This window comes from Lissotriton helveticus, chromosome 2_1 (assembly GCF_964261635.1).
Source record: "Lissotriton helveticus chromosome 2_1, aLisHel1.1, whole genome shotgun sequence".
In the NCBI taxonomy this organism is placed as follows: Eukaryota; Metazoa; Chordata; class Amphibia; order Caudata; family Salamandridae; genus Lissotriton; species Lissotriton helveticus.
The window spans coordinates 1385797102-1385810844 of NC_136059.1; the positions used below are offsets into that span (position 1 = coordinate 1385797102).

Here is a 13743-nt window from a genome sequence, read left to right on the forward strand (position 1 = left end):
AAGACAATCTTCTTTTTAAATATAGAGGGCCTCTTTGCTCGAAGGCTCTATAGGCGAAGTTAGTGCCTTGAGACTGCGTAACTTGAGTGGCAAATAGGGAGACAGTTTGTTGGGAAGGTGAAAGAAGATGAAATTTACAATAGGAAGGTAAGATTTTAAGTCTTAAGATATTAGTCTTAAAGAGTTTTTTTTATGGGAGAGGGAATTTGTATTTTTACAGGAAAGATATTTTCTTAGATGGGGATTGCTCGAGAAACATACGGTCTAAATAAAAGGAGAAGAAGTAAAACAAGACATAGGATGTGGGTCCTTTTTACCAAGACCAACAGGTTCATAAGTGCAACTTCAAGCCACTGAAAAAGGCCAGATTGAAGGTATAAGGTAAAAGGGACTGTCTAGGAAGGGCTTCCCTCCCAACAGTATATGCACTGTTTTGCAGGTCCTTACTCAACTTTCATTTGCTTAGTAGGGCACACTTATATTTAATTCTTATTGACTGCTTCAATTACTGATTTCTGATTCATTCTTTTTTGACCATTCTAACACCCAAACATTCTAGTATAAGTGTCTTCTGCCTCTGATGAGGCACAATAATGTTTTTTTTTGTTTTTTGTGTGTATTAATTAGGAAATTGCAACATAATATTTAAGCATTCATTCTGTTGTTACTCATAGCCTATATCCATATGTACTCCCTATTTTTTAACATTTAGTTTAGTTTAAGGTTACTGCTTAGTTCTGGATTTCAGTTATGGAACTTGATTTCAAAAGAAAACGTCCCATTATTTCAAAGGACTGACCTTCTCTTATGAAAATCATAGCATTTCATGGTAAGAGGCTATTAAGGAGTTCTGATATGGCCTCACTATCCAAACACCACTTGAAGATTAGCCATTCCAATTCTCCCAGATCTTTATCCATGCCTCCTGAAATACACATATTGCATGATTCTTCTGCCCTATAGCTTTCTTCTAATGTGATACAGTTGCAATGCCTATACCTGATGCATAACCTACATGATGGCAAGCAAATAATGACTACTGTCTCTGTCCCCACCTTCAGCTCCCCGGCCTCCCTCTTTAAACAGCCCTCCAATATTCAGCTGTTCACAACAGAATCTGGTCAATTTAGATAATATATTCAGCAAAATAACTAATAATGTTTTAATATACCAAACCCTTCATGCTAAGTTCTTGCTTTTAGCTTCACGTCAGTTTCCCTAAACTCACACTTTCTCCTTCACCCTTTGTTTGCAATGATAACTAGTTTTGGAAAGATTACCCCAAAAGAAGACACTGCCACTTGTGTTTAGCCTGAATCTTAAAAATTGTCCTTAAGAACCCCATCTCTATCCACTCCCATCAGTTTAGTGACTAATAAATACTTCCTAATCAAATAGAATAATGTGTCCAGCCTTATAGTGAAACCTGAGCAGCTGGATGGCTATGAACGGAACTACAATGCACCGTACCATTAAGTCCAGTTTCTGTGACTCCTCATTCAGGGCAAAGTCAGTACAAAAGTAGTGCCAGCTCTTTGAATGATATGATTTTCCTGATGGTCAGTTACCAACTAGACCTCTACTCTCATCAAAACATGAACAAAATGTGTTGTAGGTGATGGTATTCTGGGCTTCTTTTATTTGTGTGACAACCTTCTAACCACTGCTCTCTGGAAGCTTCAGGGATCTTTATCAATTTTCATTTGTACCAGTGCATTCCTTTGCATCTTTTATTAGTTCACGTTATGCTCTCCTTGCTTAATGTTCCTCTGTGCTATAATGGATTGCTTAGGATCTCTGCAGATACCAAATAAGCAACATGGAACACACACCAGCCAGATACACACGGCTTCTGAGACAGCTGCAAAAAATGTTAAACACCTGCTATGTAGTGCATTGTAAGATTGTGTTGGTAGGAATAGAGCTAGCTAACCATATGAAAGAGAGAGCAGGGATTTGGGGCATGAACCTAACCTAGTTCACTCCACTTCTGGGAAGTCAAAGCTATCAACAAAGGTATTTCATTCCTCGCCAAGAGCTTACTCCTATAAATTTCCAATTAATGTACGGAGTGCTGAACAACGGTATATACTCACCAAACTGTAAGATAACTGGGCCTAAAACCACCTTTTTTTTGCTCACCACGCCATTCCAGTTTGGATCCAGTCATATGCAAATCAATCTTGACCCTGCTCCCCATGGGAACAGTCCAATCCGAACTGCCAGGCAAAGTCCTTCCTAAACTAGAAACAAGCATCCGGTTTTGAGTATCACCCCATATCTGCCAGGATAGCTAGAAGCCACTGGCTTAGTGAGCATGGGACCCACGTCTGGCATACCCGTCCCACTCGGGGTGACAAATGCAAAAAAGAACAATTGATGGACCGGAGTTGTTTACGTCCCAGTTTAAGGAAGACCTGGCTTGACAGTTAAGGCTGGACCATTCCTATTGGTACAGGGTCAAGACTGATTTGCATATAGCTGGGTCTAAACGGAGGTGGCATGGTGTGCAAAATAACGATGGATTAGGATGCGACCCAAGTGATCACCAGTGGCTGAGATTAATTCAATTATTTCATCCATGACTGTTTTGTATACAAATACAAAAGGGTGGCATGGAGATCCTCCCGTTCACTTTTGTAAAAAAAAAAAAATCATGAATCCTTTGTGAGTTACAAACTCTATTGATCTCATCCTATGACAATGGTGCCAGCTAATGAAGACAGCACCAGAATACAACTGTACACTTTCCTATTCTCTGTATTATTTGACTGCATTTTTGGAAGCCCTGCTACTTAGCAAATGCTACATAACATTTACTTTTACAGTGAAACATATATAACCCACAAATTACTGACCTTGCTGCAAACAATACACCTAGGGGACCCCATTCCAAGAAGGGAGCAAATAATAAAGCAGTAGTTTTACTCCCCAAATTACACATACAATGGGTATCAGTAAGTTCAGAAAGTAGGGAATCTGTAGTATTCCAAGTGAGAGAATGAAGATTGACTTAGAAATGGGGACTTGCGCACCCAATTTCCCGCAGTAACTGAATCTTTTTTGGCTGTTTCTCACCTAGATTGTTCTGAGAAATGTCCAGAAGATGAAATGCCGAAGTGCGGTTTTCCCAGAGTTATAATTGAGATTCAACTGGATTACCTCTAAACTTAGAATTGAGACCTAAGTCATTCTACACAAAAAAGCTAAGTTAAACAGGCTGCCAAGCAATTGAACCGACCGAGCAGTACCAGACGAAATTACACTTTAATAGTGTGGTAATATCTTGAAGTTGAAAAGATAACAAGAGGAAATGACAACTCACCTTGCCTGTGAGGTGCAGATGTTGGCAGAGAGCCCTTTGCCAGACACATATCAGCGATGGATCCTTCACCTCACAATAGCAGTAGTATAGCAACACCTCACCTGGCCCACTAGCACAACATAACAATGAGAAAAAAGCAGAAGAAAAAACATAAAGGTTCATCATCAAAGTTAAATTTGTTTATTTTTGTCTGGTCAAACTTTCACAGAGCTTTTTTTTTTACAGTGGAATCCGTCGCTTACAATATAAAAATTACATCATTCTTATACAACAATATACAGTGAAGACTGCAACATCCTCAAATATCCCCAGAGCCGAACAACATTAACATTATTGAATACATTTCTGGGTGTAAACAGAACCCCTGCATTCTATTCGTTTTTCATTTACCAAGGAGGCCACCCCCAGCATCGCATGGTCTATTGTCCCACCAGTGATCATATATTGGGAAACATCCTTTACAACGCAACTTTTACAACGCAAACCATTACAACGCATTGCGCTGGGGGGCGCTCTAGGATAGGGAATAGATTTAATTTACTATCCAACACCTTCCCTAGTGTCCACGGGGACTGGAGTTGGAAGAGTAAATTAAACTATTCATTATCCAGCACCCCAAAGCGCTATGCGTTGTAATGGTATGCGTTGTAAAAACTGCGATGTAAAAGCATGCGATGTAAAAGCATGCGCTGTAATGTCATACATCCCATATATTACCCTTCCCGCTGTATAGATTGGAGATATTGCTTCAGGGGTTCCCAGAAGTCCCGGGGTCTAGATGTTTTTCGGAAGTTCCTCCGCGTAGATCTCCAAAGTTGCTTTACAATAGGACATATCTGTAAGTCACCCTTTGAACCTGGGGTGCGCTTACTGCCCCATCTAATAGCAACACGACGTTTACAGAGTGAGACAGAGTATCGTAGCTGTTACAGCAGTCTCTCTGCATCCTTTCTGTAGCTCTGCAGCAACTGTATTCTCGTTTTATGGTGCGGTGAGTGCCAGTGCAGCCCAGGACAGACTGTGGTGATAAAGCGATCCGGTGCGCTCCTGAGTATTTGGACAATGAAGATTCACATCTGAGGGAGGGACGAGGTGGGGAGCCGACAGGTGCCTCTCTGAAGTAAAGAGGGTCATTTGTGTTGAGGAGTCGTCGTGGCATGCTATGCTTCCCAGTAGAGAGTCCCTATTTAGGTTCTCTGCCCACCCTCTCCTTTTCTCGTTTGTTCTGACAAGATTATTACTTTGTCAAGTGCATTAACTACTTAACTACCAGGAGCGCACAGTTGCGGCTGAAAAACAAAACCTCTTACAATTTTGAAAACAAAAGAGTATACAGCAAATGGTCCTGAGGGGAGCGGGTGCACCAGCTAGAATACCACATCGGCAAATTAAAAGGCAAAAAGGAAAGCAGCGTAAACATCCATACTTGCTGCAAGAAGGGAAAGAAATCTTACAAATAGAGGCAACGCATCAGTAGTACTACAGTTGAATTGGTATCTCCAATGTTTTCCAGCTATATCTGCTGCCCCTATGATGACTGCACCTCTACCAGGGCCTATTGCTTCTGCTGCTTCTGTCTCTGTTATGGATAGCATGAATGGTAGCTCCAATTCCCTGAAACAGAATAGTAGAGAATCTGGGGAGGTAGATTGTCAACTCGATACAGCTAGGATCAGCGAGAAAAATGAAAAATCGATGAAAGAGGTCAGCGGAGAGCATAAGGACTACCCCCTATTTGTAAAAAACAAAAATCAAAAAGAAGGCTCTGACAGCATGATTTTTTATAGACAGAAGGTTTTGAAGAAGCAAGAGTATCGTTGGCATGCGATTCTGGCAAAGCGCCTGCTACAGTAGATCGCTTGTCATCATCAAACATCATCATGACATTGAGCTCCCCCACTCCCAAAAGCAGCCATCTTTCCTTCTTCCGAGTGGGACACCTACAGGTGCCATCTTGGGTCGTCGGTCTAGTTTTACCACCTAACCATTAAGGTTCCCTATTTAATGGGAGCCGCAATGCGGATACGCGCAGCGGGCGCACCGCTGGTGCGCCAAAGGCAAGCCCTTCTGCGCCAGATCGCGGCCAGCCATGCTGTCCGTTCCAGGCCCTCAGCCAGAATTACCTGGTCTAAAGAGAAGCTACTCGATCTGACCACAGTTGGGTGCCCTAAACCTGCCTGCTAGATCTCCGCTTGGTAGGGCTGGAGTGGCTCGATCAGGAGCTACATTGCAAGACATATTCCCTCTCATTGGGTTTGATAGAGGGAAGAAAAAGCATTGGTATGACGACGGCAACGTCCTCTCCAGCGCATACTAAAGCCTCTAAATCCAACATTAGGGCTTGTTTAATTAGTTGCAGATCTTTCCCCAAACACGCGGACGATATCTGGCTCACTCTAGAGTCAAATTCTTGGGATCTTATGTTCCTAACCGAAACCTGGTTAAGAGAGAGCCCCAACCCTGACATACTGCTGGCTATACTGGAGGGTTTTAAGATATCCACGGTCAACAGGGCTGGCAACAGATTGGGGGTGGGCCTGCTGTTATCCTGAGAGACAGCTGGGAGATCTTGTGCAAGAGAAATTGAGAGCTCTGGGTTGATCGAGGCGATGTCCTTCAGCATCAAAACTTCCCCTGCGTCCTCCATTGCTGGAATACTGTTTTATAGACCCCCTTATTCGCTGTCTGCCCATCTGTTGAAGCTATGTGATATTATTGCAGATCTATCACTGAGGCATGCCAACTTTATCGTCCTCTGTGATTTTAATGTCCACGTGGACAATGACAACTGTTCCTTGGCCTCTCAGCTGGCTGACACTCTCAAGGGGTTAAACCTGACTCAAATGGTATATGCGCCCCACCACAAGGCTGGCCACATGCTGGATCTAATTTTTTCGAACAATCCCACACTGAAAGTAGAAGTCCCTATTCCTCTAACCTGGACGGATCACCAGCTAGTCCCTTTCAGTTTGACCAGCACTCTCTGGAACAATAGTGCCAGGCCTACGTATGAGGAAAGGAGAAATTGGAGGAAGGCCTCTCCTGAGTCTATGGGTCCAGTACTACATAGTGTCCCTCCTCAGCTCACAGGAGACCCCAGCAACGATGCATCTACTTTCAACTGCTGGGTCACCTCAGTCCTAGATAAAGTTGCGCCAATTAAGACTATGAAATTGGCCAGGAATAAACCCTATGCCCCTTGGTTCACTACAGAACTCCGCTTGGAGAAATGCTTATGTAAGAAGCTAGAGCGTGCTTGGTGGAAAACCTGCAATTCAGAGGGTAAGTGCGCCTACAAAGCAGCGCTAAAAAAGTTCCATGGGCTAAAACGCAATGCCATCAGGGACTACGTTGCCAATCAAATTAAGTCTTCTGATAACTCTGTCAAAGAAGTCTTTCAATTTGTTCAGGGCTTTATTAAGCCGCTAGCCATGTAGAGTCCCATTGCTCCTTCAGCTACTCTATGCGAAAATGTATCCATCTTCTTCCAGGAAAAAGTTCAGGCTATTTACTCCTCTTTCACCTTGACAGGTCTCCTTCCACGACATTTCCCTCACCCGACCACTCCGACGTATGGTCCAAATTTCGCCCATTCTGCCCAGAAGCGTCCCTGTTAGAAATGAACAAAATTAAATCTGACTCGCCCCTTGCCCAGCTAGATTTTTCAAGCTGTTGGTCCCTTGGCTCAACCCTCAATTAAACCGGGCAGTTATTCTTCCATTTGGAAAATGGCATACATCCTGCTGATCCTCAAGAAAGAGCATGCAGATCCGGCCGAACTTAAGAATTTTAGGCTTATCTCTCTCCTGCCAGCATCAGCCAAAATCCCTGAGAAGGAATTTGAGAAGCAGGTATCTGACTTCATGGAGCCTAAAAACCATCTCCATGACTCCCAATCTGGCTTTAGACCAGGCTACAGCACAGAAACAGCCCTACTGGAAGTGGCAGAAACTATACGTGAAACCTTAGACCAGGGTAGCTGCGCAATGCTTATGTAGCTGGACTTGTCCACAACTTTTGACACAGTATCTCACCGGATTCTGCTGGAGAGACTTGACCATCTTGGAGTGACGGGAACCACTCTAGCTTGGTTCCGCTGATTTCTTAAGGCCCGGTCTCAGCAAGTATTTCTCCGCCCCCATGTCTTCTCTTCTAGTCCTCTCATGTGCAGAGTTCCCCAGGATTCAGCTTGGAGCCCTACTCTTTTAATGTCTATCTTACCCACCTTGCATCGTTAGTCGAGCAATGCTTCAGGAAGCAACTCAAGACCTGGCTGTTAGAGCAGTAGCGGACCCCCCTCCCCAAGCGCCTTGAGACCCTCCGGGTGAGTAGCGCGCTATATAAATGCATTGATTGATTGATTGAATGCAGTGTGAGAGTGGTCTCTTATTCTGACGATACTCAGCTGGTGTTCTCTTTTAGAAAACACGCGGAGGCAGCATTCGACAATTTTAAGCACTGTTTGATCAACATTTTGACTTGGATGACAGACAGTTGCTTGAAATTAAATACCTATAAAATGGAGGTATTGTTTTTCAACCAACCTTCTCCTCCACGGTCCGAACTCTGGGGGCCGGCTGAGCTAAATCCTCCACCCACCCCAGATGTTTCAGCTAGAAATCTCGGGTTTAAATTTGATTCCAACCCCTCCGGCAAGGTCCAGATATGTCAAGTTTCCTCATCTTGCTTCTGGAAACTGAAAGCCTTGCGGAGATTCCTTCCTCTCCTGCCTATGGATTGCCGGAAAACAGTGGTCCGTGCACTAGTAACGTCTCAGCTTGACTATGCAAACAGCCTGTACCTGGGTCTCCCAGCTTACTTGATAAGGAAACAGCAAACTAATCAAAGCGCTGCGGCTTGGCTCATTAGAAATGTGCCACTCCGCCACCACATCTCCCCTCATCTGCGTAGCCTCCATTGGCTGCCTGTAAAAAGGAGAATAGAGTTCAAGGAGCTGTCCTTTGCTTATAGAAGAACTAGAGATATTGGCCCAGGATACCTGGCAGAGACTCCAGAAATACAGCCAGACCAGGGCTTTGAGATCTAATCACCAGGAATTGCTCCGGATTCCTCGATTCGAAAAAGCCAGGATTGGCGATCGAGCTTTCTCAGTGAGAACTCCTTCTCTTTGGGACTCTATGCCTGACCACCTACGGGAGGCTGAGTCAGAACTTATGTTTAGGAAGGCTTTGAAAACCTGGCTTTTCGGCCTACCTTAGTAACAACCCCGCACTCCCCCCTTTCCTATCTGTTTATCCGCAGTTAGCGCTGGGACACAACCGTTGGAGGTTTCTTACCTCAAGCCAACTTCAAGCAGGTGGTCCAAGCGCTGGTACTACCGAGGCTTGACTATGGCAGTGCTACGTTATGCGGCCTCCCCAAATACATTTTGGCTCCGCTAAAGGCTTCATTGAACGCTGCGGCCAGACTGATTACGGGCACCAAGTGAAATGCCCACATCTCCCCGGTCCTAAAATCTCTAAACTGGCTGCCCTACGAAGCTAGAATTCAACTAAAGATTGCATGCTTATTGCACAAAGCCCTCCCCTTCAAAACCCCCAATTACCTGGCGCAAAAGTTAAAACTATCCGGAGGGGGGAGACCGCCTAGGAGTGCTAATTCCTTCTTCCTGAAACCCCAGATCTTCCGCAAAAAGAGAACTTGTCAACGAGCGTTCTCGGGCTCTGCCCCAAAAATATGGAACTCTCTTCCACCGGAAATCTGGAGAATCTCCTCCAAGGTTGCTTTCAAACTGGAAGCAAAAAGATTCCTCATGAACAAATTCCTACCTTCATAAGAAGAGTGATGGTCAGCTCTTAGCACATCGGACACACTCCAAGAGTGGATGTCACCCCTGTATTTTTCTATTGCCTTTATGCTCCCAATGACTATTTTGGTCCTTTCCTGTGCGCTATTATGGAATTTTCTATGTATATTCCCCATTTGTTCGTACTGATGTTACCTCATTCCCTCAATTTGTGAAGAGTTCTGATATCCTTTGGGATCAAGTTTGCGCTATATAAAACTTTATAAATAAATAAATGATGATGATGATGAAATGTTGCATCATCGCTTAGCAGTAGAGTATCAGAAATCTCGGATTCACTGCTGCAAACCACTGAAAATCTGATTCCTGGTATGATGGGTCAGGAACAGTCTCCTAGCACCAAAATATCTCAGGCTGAAAATCATGCATTTTCGTCAGTAATGCAAGGGGCGTGCAAAATAAAGAGTTGGTCAATTCTAGTAAACCTTCGATGGATTAGTTTCCGCGATTTTTTGAAACTATCCTAGCCAAAATCAGAGAATGTAAAACCTCCCAGGTGCAGGAAATTGCTTCAGTCCATCATAGGTTGGATAAGATAGAGGTAATGGTGCAACAAATTCCAGAGTGAATCAGGGAGGATGAGCAGAGAATCGGATCTGGAAGATCGCTCTCTTAGCTGGGACAAGGATATCGACACACTTCAGAAAACATTACAGGCCTCACAAATCAAAGTAGATGAAATGGGGAACTATGCAAAAAGACCAAATTTGGGCTTCATAGGAATCCCTGAGAAAAATGAATGAATTAATGGACAGGCAAACACGTTGATGTATATGGAAACAATGATAAAGGAACATGTTCTGGAGAAAGTCCCTGTGGATCTTACTATAAAGTGAGCTCATTGGGTCCCTGCACAGCGTTCTGCTATGCTAAATATCCACAGACAATGATAGTACATTTTGCAGATTATCGTATAAAAGAGGCTACTCTAACTGAAGCTATCCAGAAACAAATCTTTTTTGCTGACCGATGGGTCAAAAGTAAAATTATTTTCGGACTTGTCAGCATTAGTAGCTCGCAAACATAGGCCTTTTCTAGGTTTGATTGGTCAGTTTAATAACGTAAGGCACTGGCACCTATTGTCTAACAATCTAAGCTAAAAGTTTTATTCAAGGGGCAACTTTATCTCTGTGTTACTCTTGAGGAAGCCCAAGAGGTGTTGCAAATGGTAGTACAGGAAAGTAATCATTATGAGATAAGGGGTGAAATCGGGCCAAAATCTGAAACGGTATCAGAGAGCACGATCTGAGATGTTGTATTGCTAAGAGTGTTATACACTAGTCCCTTTTCGCGCTGTAGTTGCTGCTAAGCACTAGTCACTTTTTGTCTTAATAGCATGTTGTAGCACTTTGTTTATGGTCTTGGAGCTGGTGAAATCCTGAAGGCTAAGTAGTAGATATATTTATATTCTGTTAAGCACTAGTCACTTTGTTAAAATAGCACTTTGTGGAACTTTACACTTGCCGCTGGTTCTATTGATATGATGGGGGAAAACTGGAAGGGGTGGAAGCATGAGTAAAGGTGCAAGATGAGAGTAGGGCATGTAGTGATTGCTAATGAAAGTAGGAGGAAAATGGGAAGTGAGATGATAACAGATGAAGATTCTGAAATGAGTCAAGTGCAGTGATTAAATGGTGGGAAAGTTGAATTCCTGGGAAGACAAGGTGCAAGTTTGAGGGTTAAGTTTAAGAAATGCCATAGAATATAAAGATATTTACGTATAATGTGAATTGCCTGCTGAACATGCGGAAGAGTGGTGCTGTTCTGAAGTGGCTAGAGTCCTTTTCCCTGGAGGTAATTTTTTGCAAGAAACTCATTTCAAGTCCAACACCCCCAAATAATTTTTTCTGAAGAAGTACTCATGCCTCGCCAAATATAGCAGGGGTGGGGAATATTATTCTCAAATACAGTATTTTGGGAAGTTAATGAAGTAACCTGGGATAGAAAAGGCAGATGTATATGGATTAGAGTTATGGTTGCAGAGGTATTTCTAACTTTATAAAATTACTACGCCCCCATTTATTATGAGACTAATGCATTGTAGCAAATTTATGATCTATTAATAAATTCGGAAAGATCATTAGTTATGGGGTGATTTTAATTATATTCAAGATCTACTGTTAGACACTTAAAATAAAACTAAACAGACATTAAAACCGAAAACTACAAAATTAATAAAAGAGGATCTTGCCTTAATAGATCCGTGGCAAGTAGACCACCTTTTCCCAGTTTACATGATCCTTTAGTAGATTTAAAGCAGATTGCGCTTATATTTCTTTCTTGTCGATACGTTATTAGAAAGAGGAGAGACTGAGATATTAGCTAACTCCTTCTCAGATCACTCTATAATCTTGAGTAATAGTGCTAGGAGTACCCCGTAAAAGTAAATCAAGATGGCAGTTTGATCAATCTCTGCTTGTGGACCAAACTTGGGTTAAAGAAATGCAACATTTTATTCGGGACTCAATATTTATGGTGTGGGAAGCATTTAAGGCTGCTTTTCGGGGGCAGGTAATTTCCTATAAAGCTAGAATACATAAGCAGCGTATACAAAAGATTGAGATTTTACAAAACACAGTAGAGTGCCAGACAGTAATTGAATTCAAGTATGATAGGGGATCAAACTGATATGACGCTACATCAAAAATTGATAAGGGCTAAGGAACGATTAGGAGACTTTTTTTTATAATAGAGGATATTGCATGGAGTAAGCCTTATCAACCAAAGCTATATGAATAAATTCAGCATATAGGTAAAGATTTGACATGGACCACCAAAACCCAGAAATGTAGGCAAGTAATTACCCAGGCGAGAGATCCAAATATGGGAACCATTGAGAATAAGAAGGAGAGGATAGCTGGAAAATTTTTTTTTTTCAAGTCACTGATTACCTGTATCAAGCGGTTTGCCAGCAACTTTGCGAGGGTCTTAGGTTCCGCATTCAGAAGCGAAATGGGCCTATAGAACGCACAGCGATCCCGCGGCTTCCCTTCCTTATGGAATCACCACAATGGTCGCAAGATGCTGATCATGAGGAAGGGAGCCAATGTCTCGCGATTCTAGAAACATATTATTATTATTAAATCGGTTTTGTACAGCGCACAGTTACCCTGGAGCATCCCGGCGCTGATCACGAAGATACTGCACCATTTTGTCAGGATGCAGCTTGTAAAGCTCGATGGGAAGACCATTAGGGCCCATAGCTTTTCCCGAACGGACAGAACGAATAGCGAGTGCCACCTCGTCAACTGAAAGTGCTGCGTCCAGCAAGTCTCTATCTGAATCTGACAGACAAGGCAACGCAATGTCTCGCAACAGCAAATGGGAGTCTTCCTCAGGTCTATCGGAGACTGGGGAATACACATCTCGAAAATGTTCAGCGAAACACTCGACAATCTCAACAGGGTCAGTCACTCGCACTCCATCAGTTCTCTCAATCACAGGAACCACATGACTTGCACTCTCCTTTCTATCTAACCACGCAATCAGTTTCCCAGCCTTGTCCCCCACATCATACAGCCGTCCCTGCTGCTCTCTACTCATAACTTTAGCGGCGTCTGTTACCAACGGCCTATAATCAAGTTGTTTGAGACTGAGTAATTAACAACAAGGGGTGGTGATGGACAGAGTCTCTGAATTAAGCAGAAAACTCTCACCCAGTCAAGAGATCAGGGCTAGATCCAACACCGTTTTTTAGCTCACTGCATCATCCCAGTTTCAGAACCTGGCTGTATGCAAATTAGTCTGTTCCTGTCCCAGTGCATGATGGGAACAGGGCAAACCAAACTACAAAGTCAATTCTTACACTGGAAAGGAAATAAGCTACCGGGGACCGGTTTCTGGCATTTCAGCCTCTTCGGCCCGGCTTGCTTGAATCCTGATGGTGCAGTGAGCAAGGGACTCATGTCTGAGCATACCCTTCCACGCTTAGGGTGGACAAAATAATTAACAACAAGGGGTGGTGATGGACAGAGTCTCTGAATTAAGCAGAAAAGTCTCACCCAGTCAAGAGATCAGGGCTAGATCCAACACCGTTTTTTAGCTCACTGCATCATCCCAGTTTCAGAACCTGGCTGTATGCAAATTAGTCTGTTCCTGTCCCAGTGCATGATGGGAACAGGGCAAACCAAACTACAAAGCCAATTCTTACACTGGAAAGGAAACAAGCTACCGGGGACCGGTTTCTGGCATTTCAGCCTCTTCGGCCCGGCTTGCTTGAATCCTGATGGTGCAGTGAGCAAGGGACTCATGTCTGAGCATACCCTTCCACGCTTAGGGTGGACAAAATAATTAACAACAAGGGGTGGTGATGGACAGAGTCTCTGAATTAAGCAGAAAACTCTCACCCAGTCAAGAGATCAGGGCTAGATCCAACACCGTTTTTTAGCTCACTGCATCATCCCAGTTTCAGAACCTGGCTGTATGCAAATTAGTCTGTTCCTGTCCCAGTGCATGATGGGAACAGGGCAAACCAAACTACAAAGCCAATTCTTACACTGGAAAGGAAACAAGCTACCGGGGACCGGTTTCTGGCATTTCAGCCTCTTCGGCCCGGCTTGCTTGAATCCTGATGGTGCAGTGAGCAAGGGAC

The 13743-nt window shown here is 43.4% G+C and overlaps 1 protein-coding gene across 1 annotated transcript in view; it reads right to left on the reverse strand.

The window, feature by feature from the left end:
- Positions 1–13743, reverse strand: part of TSTD2 (thiosulfate sulfurtransferase like domain containing 2) — a 232568-nt gene that overhangs the window by 120257 nt on the left and 98568 nt on the right. Inside the window, exon 4 of the mRNA XM_078676324.1 lies at positions 3326–3434. Within this exon, the coding sequence (XP_078532450.1) occupies positions 3326–3434 (109 nt within the window). The remainder of the gene's footprint in view (positions 1–3325; positions 3435–13743) is intronic.